The sequence below is a fragment of the Bos taurus genome, chromosome 6 (assembly GCF_002263795.3).
Source record: "Bos taurus isolate L1 Dominette 01449 registration number 42190680 breed Hereford chromosome 6, ARS-UCD2.0, whole genome shotgun sequence".
Lineage (NCBI taxonomy): Eukaryota > Metazoa > Chordata > Mammalia > Artiodactyla > Bovidae > Bos > Bos taurus.
Window position 1 is genome coordinate 103,963,957 of NC_037333.1, and position 22,192 is coordinate 103,986,148.

Sequence of the window (22,192 nt, forward strand, 5' to 3'; positions counted from 1 at the left end):
GCCAGGCTCCTTCATCCATGGGATTTTCCAGGCAAGAAATACTGGAGTAGTTTGCCATTTTTTTCACTAGGGGATCTTTCCAACCCAGGGATCAAACCCAGGTCTCCCAAACTGCAGGAAGGTTCTTCACCATCTGTGCTACCAGGAAAGCCCTATAAACTTACCTACAAAACAGAAAGAGACTCACAGACATAGAGAGCAGACTTGTGGTTGCCAAAGAGGATAGGGGTAGGATGGGAAGGACTGGGAGTCTGGGATTAGCAGATGCAAACTATTATATAAAGAATGGATCAACAACAAAGCCTTACTGTATAGCACAGGGAGCCATATTCAACATCCATAATGGAAAAGAATATGAAAAAGAATATATATATACACATGTGTGTGTATAACAGAGTCACCTCACTGTACAGCAGAAACTAACACTTTAAATCAACTATACATGAATAAAATAAACTTTAAAAAAACAAGGAAAGAAAGGTGTCCCTCAGATGGAATCAGGGAAGGTTTCACAGATGAACACTGGGCAGGGTTTGGTGGAGCAAGCAGGAGTTCACCAAGCAAACAGGGTTAAGAGAAAATTCAGGAAAATGGAACAGCACGTGCAAAGGCGTAGATAAGTGTCTAAAACCATTGGTGCTGGAGATTGGCTCCAAAGAGCCTAGTACTTGTAGAGCTCAATGTGAGGTTAACTAATTTAATCACATTGTCAAGTTCAGTCAAAGAGACGAGAAGAGAACATTTAATTTCAAGACGCGTAATAAAATCTTATTAAGGTGAGCTCCACTAATTCGGAACATGAAGCAATTCAGAGAGGTAAAATGAAGCTTTTGAGGAGCTGATTTATAATAGAAGCAAGATTAGAGACACCAGTTCCAAACCACATAGGCTACTAATAAGTTTTCAAATATTCAGGTGTGTATGGTCACATAGCAACCAAGATATGCTAATAACAAATGTTATTATTCATTCATTAAATAGTTCATTAAAATATTTTCCCCATGGTACCGCTCCTCTCTATACCTTATTAGACTTTCTACTCCCCGCACAATGTTGATATACGTGGGCCTGCCTCACTTGAGCTGTTTTTGCACGAATCACCGCCACGCATCCTTAAATTAAACAGCACTCACTGCATGCCTGATGTTCGGATGCTCCCCGGATGTGTGGTTGAGAAAGGCGGATGGCCACTCATCTGCATTTGAACGTCTCATACAGGGTCTCTGTAAAGCTTGAGATGCCTTTAAGCATAACATCCAGACCTGAAACTGGTGACTGGCTCAGGGTTCCTCAGACATCTCATTATTCCTGATACAAAGCTCAAGAGTGCTGGCAAAATGGAAATTGTTAGAGTGCTTTAGACTGATGTTCCCTCTCACTGCACCTCATATAAAAGTTCAGGATTGGGAGGGAGAGACAGGATACACCTTCTTTGTATAAACACTGTGCACAGCAGGAATTCTAAACCAGTTGGACATCAAGATCTCCCACTGGGGGAATTCCCTCGTGGTCCACTGGTTAGGACTCTGAGCTTTCACTGTCAAGGGCCTAGGTTCAATCCCTGGTCGGGGAGCTAAGATCCAACAGCCATACAGTGTGGCCAATTAAAAAAAAAAGAAAGAAAATTAGGATCTTTCATCGTGTCTCTCACCTAAACACAAAGAGAAGATACAGAGTTTGGATGCGAGGCACCTCTCCACACATGGTCCCTTTAACTGGCACCTCCTTCCTCTTCTTTTTTGCTCCCTGAAACCCTGCCTCTTCCTGGGAATAGACTATGATGTTGGCATGGTCAATAGATGATGATGCTGGCATGGTCAACAGACATGACCCACGGAGGACTCTTGGGCTATGCGGCTGAATGTCCTGCAATGGAGGTGGGTGGGGTCTATTTCTACCCTCCCTCCTGCCCAAACCAATCAGTCCCCCAGAGACTGAAGCATAGCAGCTCTCTTTCACTTGTCCTTCAGGACACAACTCATGTATTCACTCAGAAAGAATTTATTGAACAAATGCCCAATAATCTTCTGCAAAAAAAAAAAAAGGCAGTCTTATTGGGAATCAAAGACACATGCATTAAAACAACTATAAGAGATCATCTTGTTTTGCTTCTGAAATTGCCTGGTGAGAAAGTGGTGAAAGAGGCATTTTTAGAGACTATTTGTTAAATGGTCACATTCTGAAATGCAGTGTCATAGTATGTTTCCAAAAAAACCCTTTATTCCAGTGTGTTGACTTCAAGGAATTTATATTTTAAGCAAATTATCATGGAAGCAGAGAAAGTTTTATAAGCATCATAATAGCTAACTTTGACATTTAACCATTGCTGGGCACCATGCACCTATTTTAACATAGATTCAATGAAGTTCCCAGTCAGTGAAGTATGAATAGTCTATCACAGGAGTGGTTTGGATGAGACGGCATAACACATTTTAAAGAGAAACTGACATGCAGAAAGGATTAGTGCATTTTAGATATTGCTATTTTGTCATTGTTATTTCCTCAAAAAGTGACAACACATATTCTACCACAAAACATAACAGTGAGATTTATTCTAGTTAAGATGAAACACTTCTGATATATTTAATAATATAATTAACCAGATTTCAAGTCAGGGAAACCAAACATCTAAGCATCTTGATGATTCTTCCAAAGGCATCTAATAAAATTCAAAGTCAACTCCAAAAATAAAGAAACTGTTAGAAAAAACAAGAAGGAAAGGATAACATTCTTAAGGTTATCAGTGCAACTAAACAAGGGAACTAGTGAAGAGGTATAGATCTTGGAAGTGAAGTGAAAGTCGCTCAGTCATGTCCAACTCTTTGTGACCCCATGATAGTCCATGGGATTCTCCAGGCAAGAATATTGGAGAGGGTTGCCATACCCTCCTCCAGGGGATCTTCCCAACCCAGGGATCAAACTCAGGTCTCCCACATTGCAGGAGGATTCTTTACCAGCTGAGCCACCAGAGAAGCCCCATAACTATTGGAAAAGTAGAATATATTCACTCATCATTCAAGTATTCCTCCATTTTACCAATATTTCTGGAGTGAACTCTTCATGATCAAGTTCTGGTGGCCCAGAAATGATGCATTTATTTTGGAGGAAGAAGGAAATAAACAGGATAAGAAGTAAATGAACAGGATAATTAATGATGATGACCTGGCTCTGAAAAAAAATAATTAAGAGTATTGACAGATAGAAGGGCTGTGGCCATAAGACCCTTTGCATCACACCTTCATCTCTCCCTGCAGCCATTGAAGGGATGTCACAGAATTCAGCCTGAAAACCACTGGTTCACCACCATCATGCCATGTAGTCAAGTGAGACCAAGAGGATGGCAAGGGATGAGAGACGGTCAGCCCCAAACAGTGGGTGACATACAGAGCTGGGCACCTCCAGTAAGCTCCACCCACAAACCCTCATCTGCACAGTCTACACAGGTGACGATGTGTTAAAGCCACAGTCTCTGTCGGCCACACTCCCCACCACACCCCAGTGTTCCTCAGACCCAACCCCTTTCTTCATTTAGTTCCTGTGTGCCCCTGTATGCACCTGAACCAGTAAGTACTACTTTGGCATAACTTCTCGTCCCAAGGACCTGAGGATAAGGGTCATTTCTCAAGCCCACCTGCTCACAGGAAGAAGCCAACTCAGGTCCTGACAGATTGCATACCTGCTGCTTCTGAAGAGGTTTGCATGGAGATAACAGGGTTCGTGTCTGCCATGGCACCCTCCATCGCTGCTAGTAACACAGAGCATCTGATTCAAGGCCATGGAGCCATGTGTTTATATGAACTTGGACTATTCCTCGTGAAATTTTCATCGGCTACATCTCCCACAGTGGTTCTTCCTTTGGTTTTTTCGCTTAATAACAATATATCTTATCCTCAATTTTAAAGAATTTGTCACTTTAAGTAATTTGGGGAGCAAAACTGTAGGATAGAAAAGGAATAGAAGAAGAGAGAAGGAGAAGGAAACGGGAAGAGTAAGAGAACTTTGCAGAGGGGTACCTGGTGGACCACGAGGGAATTCCCACAATGGGAGATCTTGATGTCTGGCTGGTTTAGAATTCCTGCTGTGCACAGTGTTTATACAGAGAAGTATCATTGAGGGTCTGGGCCTTGTATCACAAGTGCTACCTGTGAGATGGTTCCAGGTGTCTCTGGCGTGACATTGAACGCCATCAAATGCAGAGCAAAGGGCCACTTACTCCAATTCTGATTGCATTTCCATCTTAACTATATTGAGGCGAAACTCTGAGTTTGATGCCAGCCTCTCTTCCACACTCTCCTACGACTTGTCAGTCTCCATTTCAAGCCACAAAAGACCTGGTCTCAGGTTCACCACCTTGGCAGGCAACAGTATTTAGTTAGAATTTAATGACACAGTAAGTTTCAAGGTATAAATTCTTAGGGTTGCCTTCTATTTAAGACAACAGAATACAGCTTTTTACTCACAGGATGATTACCAAGCTTTTAAGATCAAGTTAATCTAAATAAAAAAAGGGAGTTGATGCAGAAATGTTAAGCCCATTATACACAGGTGGTTTTTAAATACGAAGATGATGACCGTATCACCATGAGGGACCTCTATGGGGTCTCTCCCACCTCCTTCTCCAGGACATCACAGAATCAATTTATCATCTGAAAAGTGGACAAACACTTTCCAAGGTCATTTCAACATTTTTTTTTTACTGGTTGAAATGTGCTTGGGGAATGCCAGGCTGCTAGCATAAGAAGGAAGACATGGAGGAAGGGGAGGCAGCAACAAGAAGGCTGGCGTAAACATACATCTGATAGAAATACATCTTATAAATGCCTTATTTCCCCATTTCCATCGGAGCCAATGGCCTTAGACCCATCCCAAAGAATATATTGGCAAATCAAAGGTATGTGCCCTGCCAATCAAAAGGAAAATACACTTCTGTTGTGAATTATGGAGAAAATAATTAAAAATGAAAGCCAAAAAGGATTTCTGAGATCAAGAAGCACTTAAGTGCATCGTTCCATTGCTGGGGCACATATGTTTGCATATTAAACTCAGCAAGTTCTGGGGGTAATTTATCATCCACGCAAAATGTGTTTTCTGTGCTGGAAGCCAAGGATGCAGAGATGAAAAGGCACGGTCCCCACCCTCAAGAACACACTGGGAGAACAAGCGGGCTCCCCATTTCTTCCACACATCCCTCCCTTTTCTCTCCCATCCACCGAGAAAGGACTATGTTCCAAGCCGTGGACTGGGTGCAACCATCCAATTCAACACCACAAATGGATTATCAAGTGCCCACCTGTGCCCAATCCGGTTTTAGATCCTGGAAACACAGCACATGAGATAAACAGAACCCTGGCCTCAGGGAGCTCATATTTATTCTGAGAAAAAATAATCTATAAAGAAATGAGCAAACACCAGAGGCAGCAAGGAGCTGTGCTTTCTACATAAAACAGGGTGATGTGACAGAGAAAGTCTGGGAGCTGGATGAAGCTGATGGTCCAGGATGGCCTCTTGTGAATGAATGAGCCACAACCCTCTTTTGAGATGGTCAGATGGAACAATCACCGGACAGACTCTGAGAAGGATCACCGAGAGCACCAGCCATGTGCTGCGGGGACCCAGAGGAGGAAGCAAGGGATTCTGCTCTGGATGGAGACACTCAGAGGGGATGGCTCTGGGAGAGGAGGGTTTCTGACTCTGGCTGCCTTTGTAGGTTTCCAGCTCAATGTGTCAACAACCCAGCAAACACATTGGGCTTCCAAGTCAGCAAACTTCCAGAAATCTCTTCTTGCACAAGTGTTGAGAACAATGCTCCTTCTGCACCACCTTTTAAGATATTTCTCCTGAGCAACCTAAATGTCCACTGACAGAGGAGTGGATTAAAAAGATGTGGCACACACATACAATGGAATGTTACTCAGCCGCTAAGAAAGAATGAAATAAGGCTATTTGCAGCAACATGGATTGACCGAGAGAGTGTCATACAGAGTAAAGTAAGTCAGAGAAGGAGAAATGTCATATGACATCCCTTATTTGTGGCATCTAAAAAGAAATGATACAAATAAACTTACAAAACAGAGACTCACAGACTCAAAGAATCATTTCATGGTTTCCAGGGGGAAAATGGGAGGAAGGAACAGTTAGGGAGTTTGGGACAGACATGTACACACTGCTGCATTTAAAATAGATAACCAATAAGGACCTATTGTACAGCCCATGGAACTCTGCTCAATGTTATGTGCCAGCCTGGATGGGAGGGGAGTTTGGGGGAGACTGGATACATGTGTATGTATAGCTGCGTTTCCCTTCGATATTCATCTCAAACTACGACAACATTGCTAATCAGCTATACCCCAATACAAAATAAAACGTTTAAAGTTTGAAAAAAAAAAAAAGATATCTCCTAGTTTCACACGTGGCTGTTAAAATGTGGATGAAAATGAAAAACACAATGTCACCTGTGAAGAAGTCCCTCGGGAGCCGTGGGTGGGTCCATGCTGGGCACCCTGAAATTCAGAAATTCAGTCAGAAGAGGGTTCACAGAGAAGCAACATGCACACCTGTGATTCCTGTTGAGAATCCGCACCAGCTGGATGGTGGCCGAGGCTTCCGTGGAGTGTGGGGAGTCAGGGGAAACGGTGAGAGATGCTCAGGCTTTGGAATGAGACAGATAGGGGTTAAAATACTGACTCCCCGAATTCACGGTCTGATGACGCTGGGGAAACCGCTCCATCTTACCGATGTAAGTCTTTGCATCTACAGACCAAGATAATGATGCTCAGTGCATCTCTTTCACTCATCTAGCACAGGAAGACAGCTCATGATACATTGCGAGGAATGGGCTGAGAGGTGGGAAGCAGGGGAATGAAGTTGAGTCTTGCAGAGGCAAAGTTTTACAAGCAGAAAGAAGGGGCCAACACACTGTTGGGGTCACATGTAGACGGGGCATCAGGAGTGACAGAGGGGAATGATGGTCCACAGAGCTCTCACGGGCAGCCAGGAACATCTGAGGACCAAACTACTGTGTTGCAGGAGAGTGTGAAGATTCCATGGTCCCCTGAAAGTTTTGCACAGCACAAGTCTCCCTGGAGATCCAATATCAGGAAGCATGGTTCTCAAGGTCATTTGTGATGTGTTTTCCAAGGAAGGATCATCATTTTGGACTGAGAACCTTGCAAATTCCCACCCTGCCCCTCATGAGCAGGGTGCACTTAGACTGTCATTTACCACCGTCTCTTAAACAGTTCTCAGGGCAAAAGCCCAAGCGGCTATTTATCATAGAAGCACACACTCCTGAGAGTTGACAATAATGACGTTGTGTTTTCTGTGCCTCTCCTCTGTCTGGCCCTAATTCCTGACTTCCTCAGGCACTGCAAGGCTCCGGGTTGGGTGGGGGCCGAGTGTGGCTGGGGAGCCTGTTCAGGCATCCTTTCCTGTCCCCTGTGGTGCCCGTCACTGACCCGGGTACAGCAGTTAACATGAGTGTGTGACAGAACATTCTTTAACCATAAACGTGCTGCCTCTGGTTTTGCACACTGTGATGTAGTTTCATTACGCCCGTAATTCTTTGCATCTGATCACATAGCCTGGGTCATTCTGCTCTGCCTCTCACAGTTGGCTGTGCTTGGGCCCCATTCTCAGCCCGCAAAGCAGGCTGCGGGTGGTCCAATCCCCGACTCACAGAGCAGGAGAGAGGACTCAGGCTGCTGGCTGTCAACATCGTCAAGCAGCAGAAACTCTTCCTTAAATGAAGCCACATGTAGAATATGAAGAAACATGAATGCAGAATGAGGCAGGACAGAGACCAAGTCCCTAGACTTTCAGCCTCATCAGGCCCGAGTAACCTCTAAGGAACTTTCTGGGCCCCAGGTCTCCATGGAAACCAGGGAAGGACCAGGGGATAGAGTTTAAGCCTTTCAGGCCACAGGGGAGGAAACAGCACCCAGAGAAGGAAAGTGTCAAATCTGAAGTGAGTGGATACAATCCCAAAGATAGGTCTGTTTTCTCTTCAAAATTCTAATACAATTGCAAACAACTCTTCTTGCATCAGCTAGAAAAATGTAGATGGTGCAACATTCTGGAAAGTCTAAGTTCTGCAGGAATCCTGGCTCTCTCCTGTTAACTGTGAGGCCCTATACAATCAATCACTCAAGCTTCTCCAAGCCTCAGTTTCCCCATGTGTAATAATGCCTGCCTTGGGGACCTGCTGTGGGCAATGGGTGCCAGGAAATCCATGAGGTGCCACTTAACTTGGGGAGTCTCCCTGACGCCATAGACAATGCCATGCTTCTTCTTCCTCCACAATGTCAATTTCCTGGGCACATGCACCCTCTTCCCAGCACTCGCCAGTATCTTGAATTGTCCGTATTTTAATAATTATTGGATTTTTGCCTGTCTCCTGTCCAAACCAGGAACAGGGATGCTCCACGCAGTTGAAGCCATGCCTTTTGCTTTACACATATCATCAGCACTTACGACCATACCTGGCACATAACAGGCACTCAATAAATACGTACTGGAGGAATGAACTCATGAGTCCAAGGACAGCGGGCGCTCGTGCAGAGCCCCAGTCTGATGCACAGTCTGTTCGTTTATAGCCCTAACCCCCCTCGGCCTCAGCTGTCTTTGTAAAGTGGAGAGGCCCAGAGCCAGCTGACAGGGCCCCAGGAATGATGAATGGCATGACCCCAGTGGAGCACTCAGTGCAATGCCAGGTACCCAGCAGGTGCTTAATATAAGTTCGCTATTAGAGCAGCCACCACTGTTATCCACCAGAATGTAGAAGGTCACTTCCACTTCTCAGCTTCATACACTTTACTCTGGATCACAGGTAAGGGGTGAAACCCCATGTGTCCAAATTAGCAAAATCCTTTCTACTGGGTTTAGAAGACTAAAGGGTTCACTTTTGGTTTCCAGGTCAGTGTGGATTAGTGGGAGTGAAGAACCAAGGAAGTCGCCACCTACAGCTCCCTGCACATTATGTAGGGGAGACGGGACATTTACTCATTCCATCCCTCATTCAGCTGTTACTTAGTGAGCCATGTAACTTCACGTCTTTAATGCCAAGACGTAATCCTGAGCCCTGGGAGGGAGCAGTGGAAATGCAAGAGATTCTGCCCTTTTGGAATCCTTCCTTCCTTCCTTTGTGTCTGTGTGTGTGTGTTTAAATGAGGCATAGAAAATAAAGAAGATGAATAAGTAAAATGGATCATGTACTGTAAGGTTAGGAGCCGCCAGTGTAGAGAGGAACTCACAGTTTTAAATTGGGTGGTCAGAGAAAGAGCTCAAACAGGAGAAAGACCTGCTGGAAGTGAAGGGGTATGCCCTGCAGGTGTCCCCAGGAAGTTGTCCCAACAGAGGAAACATCAGTGCAAAAGACCAGAAGTAGGGACTGGCGGTGGGTGTGTGCCCAACTGCTGGAAGAAAATGGGGAGCTGCCATGTGACTTTCAAAAATGAGGAACAAGGACACCATGGTTTCCAATTTAATTAAGCTCACTACAGTGAATACACTCTTCCCAAATGTATTATATCCTAATGCAACTTTTGTATCTCTTGGGGATAGAGCTTAACATAAAATTGCTTGTCACTGAGACTCTCTCATCTTTACCGAAATCCTTACATGTTTAATCACTTAGTCATGTCCAACTCTTTGTGACTCCATGGCCTATACAGTCCATGGAATTCTCTAGGCCAGAATACTGGAGTGGGTAGCCTTTTCCTTCTCCAGGGCATCTTTCCACCCCAGGGGTCGAACCCAGGTCTCCCACATTGCAGGTGGATTCTTTACCAGGTGAGCCACAAGGGAAGCGCAAGAATACTGGAGTGGGTAGCCTATCCCTTCTCCAGTAGATCTTCCTGACCCAGGAATTGAACCAGAGTCTCCTGCATTGCAGGCAGATTTCTAAATCTTCAACATGATAAAGGACATCCCTGGTGGCTCAGATGGTAAAGCGTCTGCCTACAATGCAGGAGACCCAGGTTCAATCCCTGGGTCAGGAAGATCTGGAGAAGGAAATGGCAACCCACTCTGGTATTTTTGCCTGAAAAATCCCATGGATGGAGGAGCCTGGTAGGCAACAGTCCATGGGGTCACAAAGAGTCAGACACTACTGAGCCACTTCACTTTTCATGTTTAACTGCATTCCCTGCCTCCCACCAGAAACTTCATACACACAAACTGTTTACGGGATTTATGTTATTACCCACAGTTTTTCTCAGAAGGAAGTGTAAGAATGTATATATCTTGCTAACAAATATATCATTTCCATAGACCTTTCAGGTACACATTTGATTTGGACTTCAGAAAGCATGGAAAGGAGGGCGGTACTATACCCATTGTACAGATGAAGAAACTGAGGCTTTACCCAATATCTAACCACTGTATTTCTTCTTTTTAATTCCTCTCAAGGCATCGCTCTCATTGCTCATTCACCTTCAGACTATGAGGCTTATCCCTGAGCCTGGCTCCTAGAAGTTGAGTTTAGGAAGAGCAAATGCTTTGGTGTTAGACCTGGGCCTATCAGGGTTATTCTGGGCTGGCTTATACTGGCTCATGACAATTGCTGAATTTTCAGAAAATTTGCAAGCTGGCTGGCATGCAATTAATTTGGTATAAACCATTTCCTAGACTGTTATTGCTGCTGTAATAGAGTACTATAGACTGGGGGACTTATAAACAATGGGAATTCCTTTCTCAAAACTGTGGAGGCTGGAAGTCCAAGATCAAGATCAAGGTGTGGGCAGATTTGAGGTCTGGCGAGGGTCAGCCTTCTGGCTCATAGATAGTTGTCTTCTTGCTGTGTCTTCACGAGGCAGAAGGGGAAGGAGTGAGTAAGGAAGCTCCATGGGGGCATTTATAAGGGCATTAATCCCATTCATGAAGGCCCCACCCTCGTGAATTAATCAACTCCCAAAGGCCCTCACCTCCTGACACCATCCCATTGCAGATTAGGCTTCAAACATATAAATCCAGGGAAGACACATACACCAAGTCTACAGCAGACCATGATGGGAATATTTACACCATGGGAATTGGCTGACACTACAAATCAGGGTTTGCATTGTGTCCCCTTGGTCTGCTGGTTGTTAACCATTTCCTGGTATATTGTTGCCTCTAATCCCAATGCCACCTCCTGTCAGCTACTTAATCTTGCACGAGTTATTTAACCCACCCATCCTCAGCTTCTCCAACTGTAAACTGAAGACAAGAACATCCACCTTGAAAGATGGTTTGAACCAGTGAAGTTGCTCAGTCATGTCCAACTCTTTGTGATCCCATGGACTATAGCCTACCAGGCTCCTCCATCCATGGAATTTTCCAGGCAAGAGTACTGGAGTGGGTTGCCATTTCCTTTTCCAGGGGATCTTCCCGACCCAGGGATCGAACCCAGGTCTCCCACACTGCAGGCAGACGCTTTACCATCTGAGCTACTAGGGAAGTGTTGTAAGATGGTTTAGATCAGGCTAAAATAGGAAAAGAGCCACGTACCATGGATGACCCAAATAGGGTAGTGTTACTAAGATTTTAAGACATGGATCTTAAGACCACTTGATAAAGTGTGGGAAGACTTTAATGAGCACCAAGGACCAAGGAGAGCCCTAATTACAGAAAAACCATGGGAAGTATAAGAAAGAGTCAGAGAAACGGGCACCAGAAGGGACTGTGTGGGGGGTTGGAAGGTGGAGAAGCAGAGGGCTCCAAAGACCACTGGCCAGTCCAAGGGAGTCCTGGCTTTCCCGCTGACCTTCTGCAAACTCCACGCCCTTCCTGATTGATTGATGGACCACCCCCCCCCCTTCACTCACAAGAACTGTCTGACATAGCGCCCAATTCTACCCTGCCTCCAGCCTGGTTTTTCATGGAACAATCTGTAGCTCCTCATCCCTCCCTTTCCACAGTTCAATGCTGACCCTTTGGATATCAGAATGGAGCTGGGACATTTTATAATCCCCACTCACTCCCTTAGGGATAACAAACCTATTCCACTTAAAAGTAAAATTTGGGAAATCTGACATCTTGAAAGCACAAACCAAGTGACCAGTGATACTGACAAATCCTTGAATAGTAAAAGGTGAGACAAGGACCCTGGACATGTCAGCATCACCTCTTGCTTCCTTCTAGTAAGGGAGTTGCCATGGTGATGGAGACTAAAGAAGATGCTGCTAATTGGAATTGAGAAAACCCCATGAGCATTTCCCGTCTCTGACCCCCAGGACATGGTGGCCATTTGCTATCTCTATATTTTTTAAGTTACCCAGGCCCCCAAAGGACAGTGACTACTTAAGGAAAAGAGCAGAGAAACACAAATTGGTTAAAGGGTCTGTCCTCTCTCATCTGTAAGCTCTGTAAAGATCGGGAGTGACTATCTTGCTCACTGTTCCATCACCAAAGCCAGCACAGATGCTGCAGATCCTTAACAAACACTGAAAGAATTAATTTATTGAACACTGTGGATGCTGAGACTACAGAGGCGAATGAGACATGGCCCCAATCCCCAAGAGTCTCACACTAATGGAGGAAACAGATGTACAAGCAGATAAATGTGATTGAACTGCCTTGTTCTGCAATAGAGTCCAGAAGGAAGCACTACCTGCCATCACGTGGGCAGCAACCCTGAGGCAGCTCGGAGGAGAAGGTAGTTGCTGGCCCATGAACTCCAAGAGGGCAGGAGCAGAAGGATCCTCTTCTTCTCTGGACCCTAAGAAATTAAGACAGGGGCACTTCCCTAGTGGTCCAGTGGATAAGAGTCCACCTACCAATGCAGGAGACACGGGTTTGATCCCTGGTCCGGGAAGATTCCACATATAGCGGAACAACTAAGCCCGTGTGCCACAACTACTGGGCCCGCACTCTAGAGCTCCCAAGCTGCAAGTACTGAGCTCCCGCCCCGCAACTGCTAAAGCCCACACACCTAGAGCCTGTGCTCTGTTACAAGAGAAGCCACCGTAATGAGAAACCCACACACTGCAACTGGAAAACAGTCCCCGCTCATCACACCTAGAGAAAGCCCACGCACAGCAATGCTCAGTCATGTCCGACTTTTTGCCACCCCATGGACTGTAGCCCGCCAGGCTCCTCTGTTCATGTCCATGGGGATTCTCCAGGCAAGAATACTAGAGTGGGTTGCCATGTCCTCCTCCAGGGGATCTTCCCAACCAACGGATTGAACTCAGGTCTCCCACGTTGCAGGTGGATTCTTTACCGTCTGAGCCACCAGGGAAGCCCAATGAAGACCCAGTGCAACTACAAGCAAAATTGAAAAAAAAAAAAAACTCTTTTAAGAAATTAAGCCAGTGCCTGATACACAGGAAGAGTCAAATAAATGTCTATTTAATGAATGAATACTTGTAGGGGGAAGAGCAGACGTTCTCACAGAGAAGAAAGAGGAATCGGTATTCCAGGCAGAAGGAACAGCAAGTGCAAAAGGCCTGGAGGGATCAAAACGACAAGATGAATGATGGGTCCCACTAATCACTTAGTGTGACTGGAACAAAAATGCACGAAGACAGGAGCAGGCATGGGTGTCCAGAGGAGGGACTAACATAATATCAGAGGCCAGGTTGTGAAGAAACATTTATTCTGTGGGCTTTGGGGAGCCATTGCAGAATTCTAATCAGAGGTGGGGTGGGCTTAGATTTGCACTTTGATGGGACTTTCCCTGTGCTGTAGGCTAAATGTTTATGTCCCCTTCTCCCAGTTCATATGTTGAAACTCTAGTCCCCTGTGTGAGGGAGACAGAGTGGCTGGGGGATAATCAGGTCATGAGGATGGAGCCCTTGTGATGGTATTAGTGCCCTTATAAGTAGAGGCAAGAGAGCGCTCTCCCTCTCTCTCCCTCTCTCCCAGACCAAGGGGAGGGTACAGCAGGAGGACAGCCATCTCTACACCAGGAAAAGGGTCTTCATCAGAACTTGACCATGCTGGCCCCCCGTCTCAGACTTCCCAGCCTGCAGAACTATGGGAAATAAATGTCTGTTATTTAATCCACCAGTCTATGGTAATCTGTTATGGCAGCCTGAGCTGAACAAGACAACTTGTGTGTGGCAAACTGGTGATGACTAAGTGCTGAAATGACAGTTGGGAGGTTGTAGCAATATTCAAGATCAAAGATGATTATTTTTATGAAAATGAAGCTGCTCAGTAACTGGTGATTCTTTATACAGGGCTTTGGTGTGTGCATGCTCAGTCTCTTTAGTTGCATCTGACTCTGCGAACCCATGGTCTGAAGTTCGCCAGGTTCCTCTGTCCATGGGATTTTCCAGGCAAGATACTGGAGTGGGTCGCATGCTATCCTCCAGGAGATATTCCCGACCCAAGGATCAACCCATGTTTCTGTGTCTCCTGCACTGCAGGCAGATTCTTTACCACTGAGCCCATCAGGGAAACTCTGTACAGGTCTTTGTCCTTCATCAGAGGTTCCCTAAGGGACTTCCTGTCTCTGTCCTCTCTACAACCTTCTTTCCTGCCCCCTGCTTCAGACAGATCAGCTCTATCTTTCAACACCTTATGTAGTTTTACTTGAATCAAAGGTCTCAATGCCGAAGAAAAACTAGCCACTAATTTAAGTGGTTCTTTCTTGGCTTCCAGTAGCCTGTTAGAGAGCTGTGTCATCATTCAGCCATTCTCTACTCAGGGAAGGCTCTAGAAACAATACTTGCTATGAGAACTGTTTACATTAATTGCAGGTATCTGTTCTCATCTTGTTCTGCCAGGTATCCACCCCTCCATCCCCACAGTTACTTCAACAGCAAATAGGGCAGGGGAGGCACCTGCCCAGCTGTAAATAGAACATTTAACAGTCTAGTAAATGTAGTCAATCTGGTAAGCAGAATTGGATTTTGAAAATACAGTCTGAAAATACACACAAACTACCTCCCCACTACCACTGATCGAGACAAAAGTCTTTAGTACTGAAAACTCAATCCATCTTCTAATAGTCAGCAAGCACGTCCTCATGTTCACAGCTGGATGAGGACAGGATTGGTCCAGCCAGCCCATAGCTGACCTGAAGGACAAGTGCTAGTCCTACCAGCAGCAGTGGAGGTCCCTGACCCAGCAGCCGCCTCAAGCGCAGGACCGTGTGGATGCTTGTATGCATTAATATTGCCCTGTTTGGTCTTTACAGCAACCCTGTGATGTGATCACCTTTTCACTTCCATTTTCCAAAGAAGTAAACTGAGACACAGAAGGGAGACTCAAATCACTCTCAAGGCATCTGTACTAGTCTGCTCAGGCTGCCATAACAAAACCACCACCACCTGGGAGACAGAAGCAGCGGAAGTGTATTCTCGCACAATTCTGGAGGTTGGAAGCCCAAGATCGGGGTCCAAGATCAGGACGCAGGCATGGTTGTGTTCCGGTGAGGGCTCTCTTCTTGGTTTGCAGGCAGCCCCCTTCCTGCTCTGTCCTTACATGGTGGAGACTCGAACTCTCTCCATCTTCTTACAAGGCTACCATCCTTTTGGATTAGTGGTGGTAGTTGCTTAGTCATGTCCAACTCTTTGTGACTCCATGGACTGTAACCTGCCAGGCTCCTCTGTCCATGGAATTCTCCAGGCAAGAATATTAGAATGGGTTGCCATTCCCTTCTCCAGGGTCTCTTCCTGACCCAGGGATCGAATTCAGGTTTCCTGCATTGCAGACAGATTCTTTACCATCCGCGCCACCAGGGAAGCAGACAGGTAAAGATCACATTGGATTAGGGTTCCACCCTAATGACCTCGTTTAACCTTAATAGCCACCAAAAGGTCCTATCTCCAGATACAATCACATTGGGAGTTAGGGTATCAATATATGAATTTTTGTGGGGCAGGGAGAGGGTGGGGAGGAAACACAATTCAGTCCATAGCAACCTCTTCACCTACAAGAGGCAGAGCTGTTATTAGAACCTGGGAGATCAGACCTCAGAGCCCGAGTGTTGGAACTCTCTGCCTCATCTCTCCCCTCCCCTCCTCTCCCACGCCCTGCCTCTCCAGGGCTCCTGTTACTGCACAACTCCTCTGTTTGGGGTGGGATATTTCATCACCTTTTTCCTTTGCTCCAGTTGTCTAAAGCCCCAGAGAGCAGAACAGCTTTGCTTCAGAACAGGTGAAAATATTGCACTTGACAACTCAACCTGAATCGTCACAGGCTTGGGAACACCCATCATTCATTCTCTAGAGGCCAAACTGTCGCGAAAACTAATCAGTGCCTGGTCTTTGCCTCTGCCAGTTATAGAGCATGTCAGCAAAAGACAGGAATGAGAAGGGGCGCAGTCAGGCGCTCCAAGGCCATGGTAATTCACCCTCCGTGTAATGAGATGAAAAGCTGACGTGTAATTAATTCAAAGCCATGGCGTCCTTATGAGCCTGACAAGTGATTCCACACCACACTCCCTGCTAGCAGGGTGACAGAGCAGCCAAACAGAAGCCTCGCAGGAGGTGTTCCATGCAGGGAGGAAGGGGAAACGGTGGGCAAAGAAGGGAAGGGCCAGGGCCTTCTCACAGCAGCAGTGGTAGAAGGGTTGCAAGTGTGGGCCATGAAGTCAGACTGGATTCAAGTCCCATCTCCTCCATCTACTAGTGGTGTGACTCAATTACCCCATCTGTAAAATGGGGACAGGTCACTCAATGCCAGCCCTGTATGCCAGCTGTTGTCCTATATGACTGTATTTTCAAGATACGGTACTATAAGATTAGAAATGTTTTCTTTACTTTTGTGGGTTTTTTAAAAATAAATAATTTGTGTGAAAAGTACTTTAAACCTATTACAGTACAGTATTATACAGCTGATTGTGTTAGTTTGGTACCCAGGCTAACTTTGTTGGTCTTACGAACAAACTGGACTTACGAATGCATTCTAGGAAAGATACTCATTCATATGCAGGGACTTACTATAAAAAAAGAATTACACACCAGAATGCAACCTAGTGGTGGTGGGATTCTAGATAACCATTTCCTTCTTGTTGTTCTTGTTTAGTTTCTGAATCCTGTCTGACTCTTTGCAACCCCATGGACTGTAGCCCACCAGACTCTTCTATCCATGGGATTTTTCCAGGCAAGAATACTGGAGTGGGTTGCCATTTCCTCCTCCAGGGGATCTTCGCAACCCAGGAATCAAGTCCACGTCTCTTGCAGTGGCAGGTGGATTCTTTACCACTGAGTCACTGGGGAAGCCCTATTGCCTTCTTACATACATCATTTTCTGCATTTTGCAATGAACCTATACTGCTTTTCTGATCAGAAATGGTGCAGCCACTGTGCAAAATAGTCTGGAGGTTCCTCAAAAAATTAAAAATATAACTACCATATGATCCAGCTACCCCATTCCTGGGTATTTATCCAAAGAACAGAAAAATACTCATTCAAAAGATATTTGTACAACTATGTTATAATAGCCAAGATATGGTAATAACTTCACAGCCCATCAACAGACGAATGAATGGAGAAGATGTGGTGTGTGTGTGTGTATATATATAACTGATTACTACTCTGCCGTAATAATACAGATGAAATTTTGCTATTTGCCACAACATGGATGGACTTTGAGGGTATTATGGTAAGAGAAATAGATCAGATGGAGAAAGACAAGCCCTGTATGATTTTACTCACATGTGGCATATAAAAAACAAACAAAAAATACATGAACAAACCAGATCAATCAAAAACAAACACATACATGCTGAGAACACAGTGGTTATCAGAGGGAAAGGGGCGGGGCCAGGGGAGTGTGAAATGATGAAAGGGGATCAACTGAATGGTGACGAATGGAAGCTTAATTTTTGGTGATGAGCACACTGGAGTGCATACAGAAATATAATGTTGTACACAAGAAACAAATATAGTATTAATAAACCAAATGTCCCCTCAATAAAAAGTAAATTAGAAAATTTCTCTTGCATAGCAATTAAAACATGAAGCGGTTTTATTTCCCCCAAATAACTGAAGTACTTGTGTGGCTGGAGACATGACAGACACACACTTGTTACCAATCTCTAATGTATGACATTTCCCCATAGAAATGCCCATCTGAGGCATTTGGTAGGAGGAAGCTGGGTAGACTGGGAGGTATTAGAAGCCTCAGAAAGAGGAAACTTCACATGCAAAGGCTCAGAGGCAGGGAAACCACCAGCAAAGTGGCAAATCTAGGACACAAAGCAGAGACAAGAGCCAGCAGTGCAATGGAGAGAGTTTCAGAACACGGATGGAACTGGGCCCTGTGGGCCAGATTCAGAAGTTGGAATTCAGCATATCCACACCGGGCAGCCATCCAGAGTGGAGTAAAACATCAGCTCCCAGAAGTCCTTCTTGCCATCAACATCACGCAGGTGATTTTCGATAAATTCCCTTAGAAGACTCCCACTTGGCATCCTCTTAAAACATTGTACCTGTGTTCTCAAACATACAACAACCTTCTCTTCTAAATCAATTTCAATTCCGATTCACCAGGTAAGAGAATAGAATGAAAATTAAGTATGTGCTTAATGATTTCATCAGAAAATGACAATAGTCATTGGAAAGCATACACAGCGATATATTCAAAAGAACATCCGAACCCAGAAAATTCCATTTCCTCTCTGAACAATGCAGGATTCCTGCTGCAGAGCCGTGTCTGCATTTGGCCGCACCATGAGGCATTCACAACAGCCCTGGAGGGACTCACTCACCAAAGATTGACCAGGAAAGGATGCTCCAGGCCCTGCATGATCTGGAGTTCCCGGAAGACGTTCCGCACCTCATCCCTCTCGATGCACTTCTGCTTGTTCATGTACTTCATCGCATACATTTTCTTGGTGTCTCGCTTCTGCACGATGCACACCTGAGTGACAGCCAAAGGGGAGAACGTTCAGACCAACATTTCAAAAGAACAAAAAGGGAAAGCCCCTCACTGCCTCCCCACTCCTGGGTTCAAGGCTCAGTTCTGAAATCCTGGTGGGCAAGCAGCCCTGGCTATGCCACAGTCCCTCCACATTGGCATCATGGAAGAGCTGCTGATCAGTATTTACACTAAGTACTGCCCATATAGGGATTCCTTGGTGACTCAGCCACAAAGAATCCGCCTGCCAGTGCAAGAGACGTGGGCTTGATCCTTGATCTGGAAAGATCCCTGGGAGTGAAACTTAAAGTCGTTCAGTCCTGTCTGACTCTTTGCGACCCCATGGACTATAGAGCCCAGGGAACTGTCCAGGCCAGAATACTGGAGTGAGTACACTTTCCCTTCTCCAGGGGGATCTTCCCAACTCAGGGATCGAACCCAGGTCTCCTGTATTGTAGGTGGATTCTTTACCAGCTGAGCCACCAGGGAAGTCCAAGAATACCGGAGTGGTAGCCTATCCCTTCTCCAGTGGATCTTCCCAACCCAGGAATCAAACTGGGGTCTCCTGCATTGCAGGCAAATTCTTTACCAAGTGAGCTATCAGGGAAGCCCTCCCGTGGAGAAGGAAATGGCAACCCACTCCAGTATCCTTGCCTGGAAAATCCCATGGACAGAGGAGCCTGGTGGGCTACAGTCTGTGGGGTCACAAAGAGTCAGACACAATTTAGTGGCTAAACAGCACAACCGCCTTCAACTGCAAGGAAACTGCAGCTGAGTGTGCTAATTAGAGTTCAACAAGCTTCTCAGTGTCAAATCCACAACACTTTGACTTTGGAGCAACTCCCTAACTCACAAGGGGCTGCAGTGGGAGGGGGGACCTGCTGTCAGAGAAGGCTGTCTGGAGGCGCTAATGCCAGAGGGGAGTCATGAAAGGCTGGCAAGATGGCAAAGTCAAAAGAAGCGATGTTCAAGGAAAAGGAAAGATATAAAGGAGGACATGGAGCCTTAGGACACCCAGCAAGGAGTACAGTGTCACTGAAAAAATTAGCAGGAAGAACAGATACCGTGTTCCCAATATCCTGACAGGGTTTTGCCTTCCTTTCCCCAGGTTGACACATCAAAGGACCACAGACTGGGGGGCTCAACACAGGAGACATTTACTGTCTCACAGCTCTGGAAGCCAGAAGCTCCAAATTAAAGTGCTGGCAGGGCCGTACCCTCTGCAGGCTCTCAGAGAGAATCTTTCTTGGCCTCTTCTAATTTCTGAAGGTTGTTACCAATCCTGGATGCTCCGTGCTAGCAGCTAAATAAGTCAGTAAGTGTTAGTCGCTCAGTTGTGCCCAACTCTTTGTGACCCTATGGACTGCAACCCACCAGGCTCCTCTGTCCATGAGGTTTTCCAGGCCAGGATACTGGAGTGGCTTGCCATTTCCTTCTCCGGGGGATCTTCCCAACCCAGGGATCGAACCCCAGTCTCCTGCACTGCAGGCAGATTCTTTACCGACTGAGCTACAAGGGAAGCCCTTGCTAGCAGCTCCATCATGTAAATTTGGGGGTGGGGTGACACTGTTCAACTCAGTACAGTAACTACTCTTAACACCCTCACTTGACAGATAAAGGAAGAGACGCACAGAAAGGTCTTAGACCTTCTTCACACCTTGGGACCCAAACTCAGGCTCTCTGCCCCTCCAGCCGGTGCTTTTCACCAATGATGCTCCTCCTGGGAAACAGGGCTGTGATGGACAACACCAGGGATGTGGTCGCCGGCCTGGGAGTGCAGGGTTTTCTCCAGGCAGCCCAAGTTGCTCTTCTGTTGGAACTCGGGACCCTTTTGGCCCCAACAGGCTGTGAATCTGAGGCGGATACAAGACGGTGGGGGCTTTCCTGGTGGCTCAGTAGTAAAGAATCCATCTGCCAGTGTAGGAGATCTGGGTTCGATCCTTGGTCCAGGAAGATCCCATATGCCATGGAGCAACTAAGTCTCTATGCCACAACTACTGAGTCTGTGCTCTAGAGCCCAGGAACCAAAACAACAGAAGCCCCTACACTCCAGAGCTGGTGCTTGGCAACCAGAGAAGCCACCGCACTGAGAAGCATGTGCACCACAACTAGAGTAGCCCCGATTCACTGCAACTAGAGAAAAGCCTGCGCAGCAACAAGGACCTAGCAGAGCTCATTAAAACAAACAAAAAAAGAAGATGATGGACAAAAGCCTGAATTCCGATTCCCACTCTGGTTCTTGCTGTCTTTCTGAGCTTCTGTCTCAGCATCTGTCTGAACTGAGTTATCAAAGCCCACCCTGCCCCACTGGGATGAAACTAAATAAGACTGAGGATGTGAGAGAGCCTGGCTGCATCTGGGGGATGATAAATGTCACCCGAATCTTAATGTCTTAAAGAGCACATTTCATGAAACCTCCAAATGAGTGTTTTTCTAGGCAGTACATCAGTGGCACAAAGTTCTTGTTGTTCAGTAGCTCAGTCGTGTCTGCCTCTTTGTGACCTCGTGGACTGCAGCACACCAGGCTTCCCTGTCCTTCACTATCTCTTTGAGTTTGCTCAAACTTATGTCAATAGAGTCAGTGATGCCATCCAACCATCTCATCCTCCGTCGTCCCCTTCTCCTCCTGCCTTCAATCTTTCCCAGCATCTGGGTCTTTTCTAGTGAGTCAGCCCTTCACATCAGGTGGCCAAAGTACTGCAGTTTAAGCTTCAGCATCAGTCCTTCCAATGAATATTAAGTGTTGATTTCCTTTAGGATGGACTGGTTTAATCTCCTTGCAGTCCAAGGGACTCTCAAAAGTCTTCTCCAACACCACAGTTCAGAAGCATCAGTTCTTTGGTGCTTATCCTTCTTTATGGTCCAACTCTCACATCCATACGTGACTACTGGAAAAACCATAGCTCTGACTATACGCACCTTTGTTGGCAAAATGATGCCTCTGCTTTTTAATACACTACCTAGGTTTGTCTAGGTTTTCCTTCCAAAGAGCAGTGTCTTTTAATTTCACGACTGCAATCACCATCCACAGTGATTTTGGAGCCCATGAAAATGAAGTCTCTCACTGTTTCCATTGTTTCCCCATCTATTTGTCATGAAGTGATGGGACTGGATGCCATGATCTTACTTTTTTGAATGTTGAGTTTTAAGCCAGCGTTTTCACTGTCTTCTTCCATCTTCATCAAGAGGCTCTTTAGTGGCATGAGGTTGAAGGCTCAAAAACTTTACCAACAAACTTTAAGTTTGTATAAAACCACAGGAGGCAAAGGTGTGCTATACATAAGCCCTGTGGGGCCCTGGTCCGCAGGAATCTGAGACCCTTCTACAGCCCTGAGATCCACATCTGCAGGCAGACATGTGGTGGGTGGATCATTCTACTAATTAGGGTTTCCCATCTTCATCA

At 45.9% G+C, this 22,192-nt stretch overlaps 1 protein-coding gene and 1 non-coding gene across 4 annotated transcripts in view; one reads left to right on the forward strand and one right to left on the reverse strand.

Annotated features, from left to right (window-relative positions):
- STK32B (serine/threonine kinase 32B) overlaps positions 1-22,192 on the reverse strand; it is a 405,448-nt gene that overhangs the window by 256,391 nt on the left and 126,865 nt on the right. For all 3 annotated transcript variants that reach the window (XM_024993631.2, XM_024993630.2, XM_059887810.1), the window contains one exon: positions 18,641-18,792. In XM_024993631.2, the coding sequence (XP_024849399.1) occupies positions 18,641-18,792 (152 nt within the window). The remainder of the gene's footprint in view (positions 1-18,640; positions 18,793-22,192) is intronic.
- On the forward strand, positions 9,924-9,996 carry TRNAC-ACA (transfer RNA cysteine (anticodon ACA)). Its single transcript has one exon. It is a non-coding gene; the product is annotated as a tRNA-Cys (tRNA).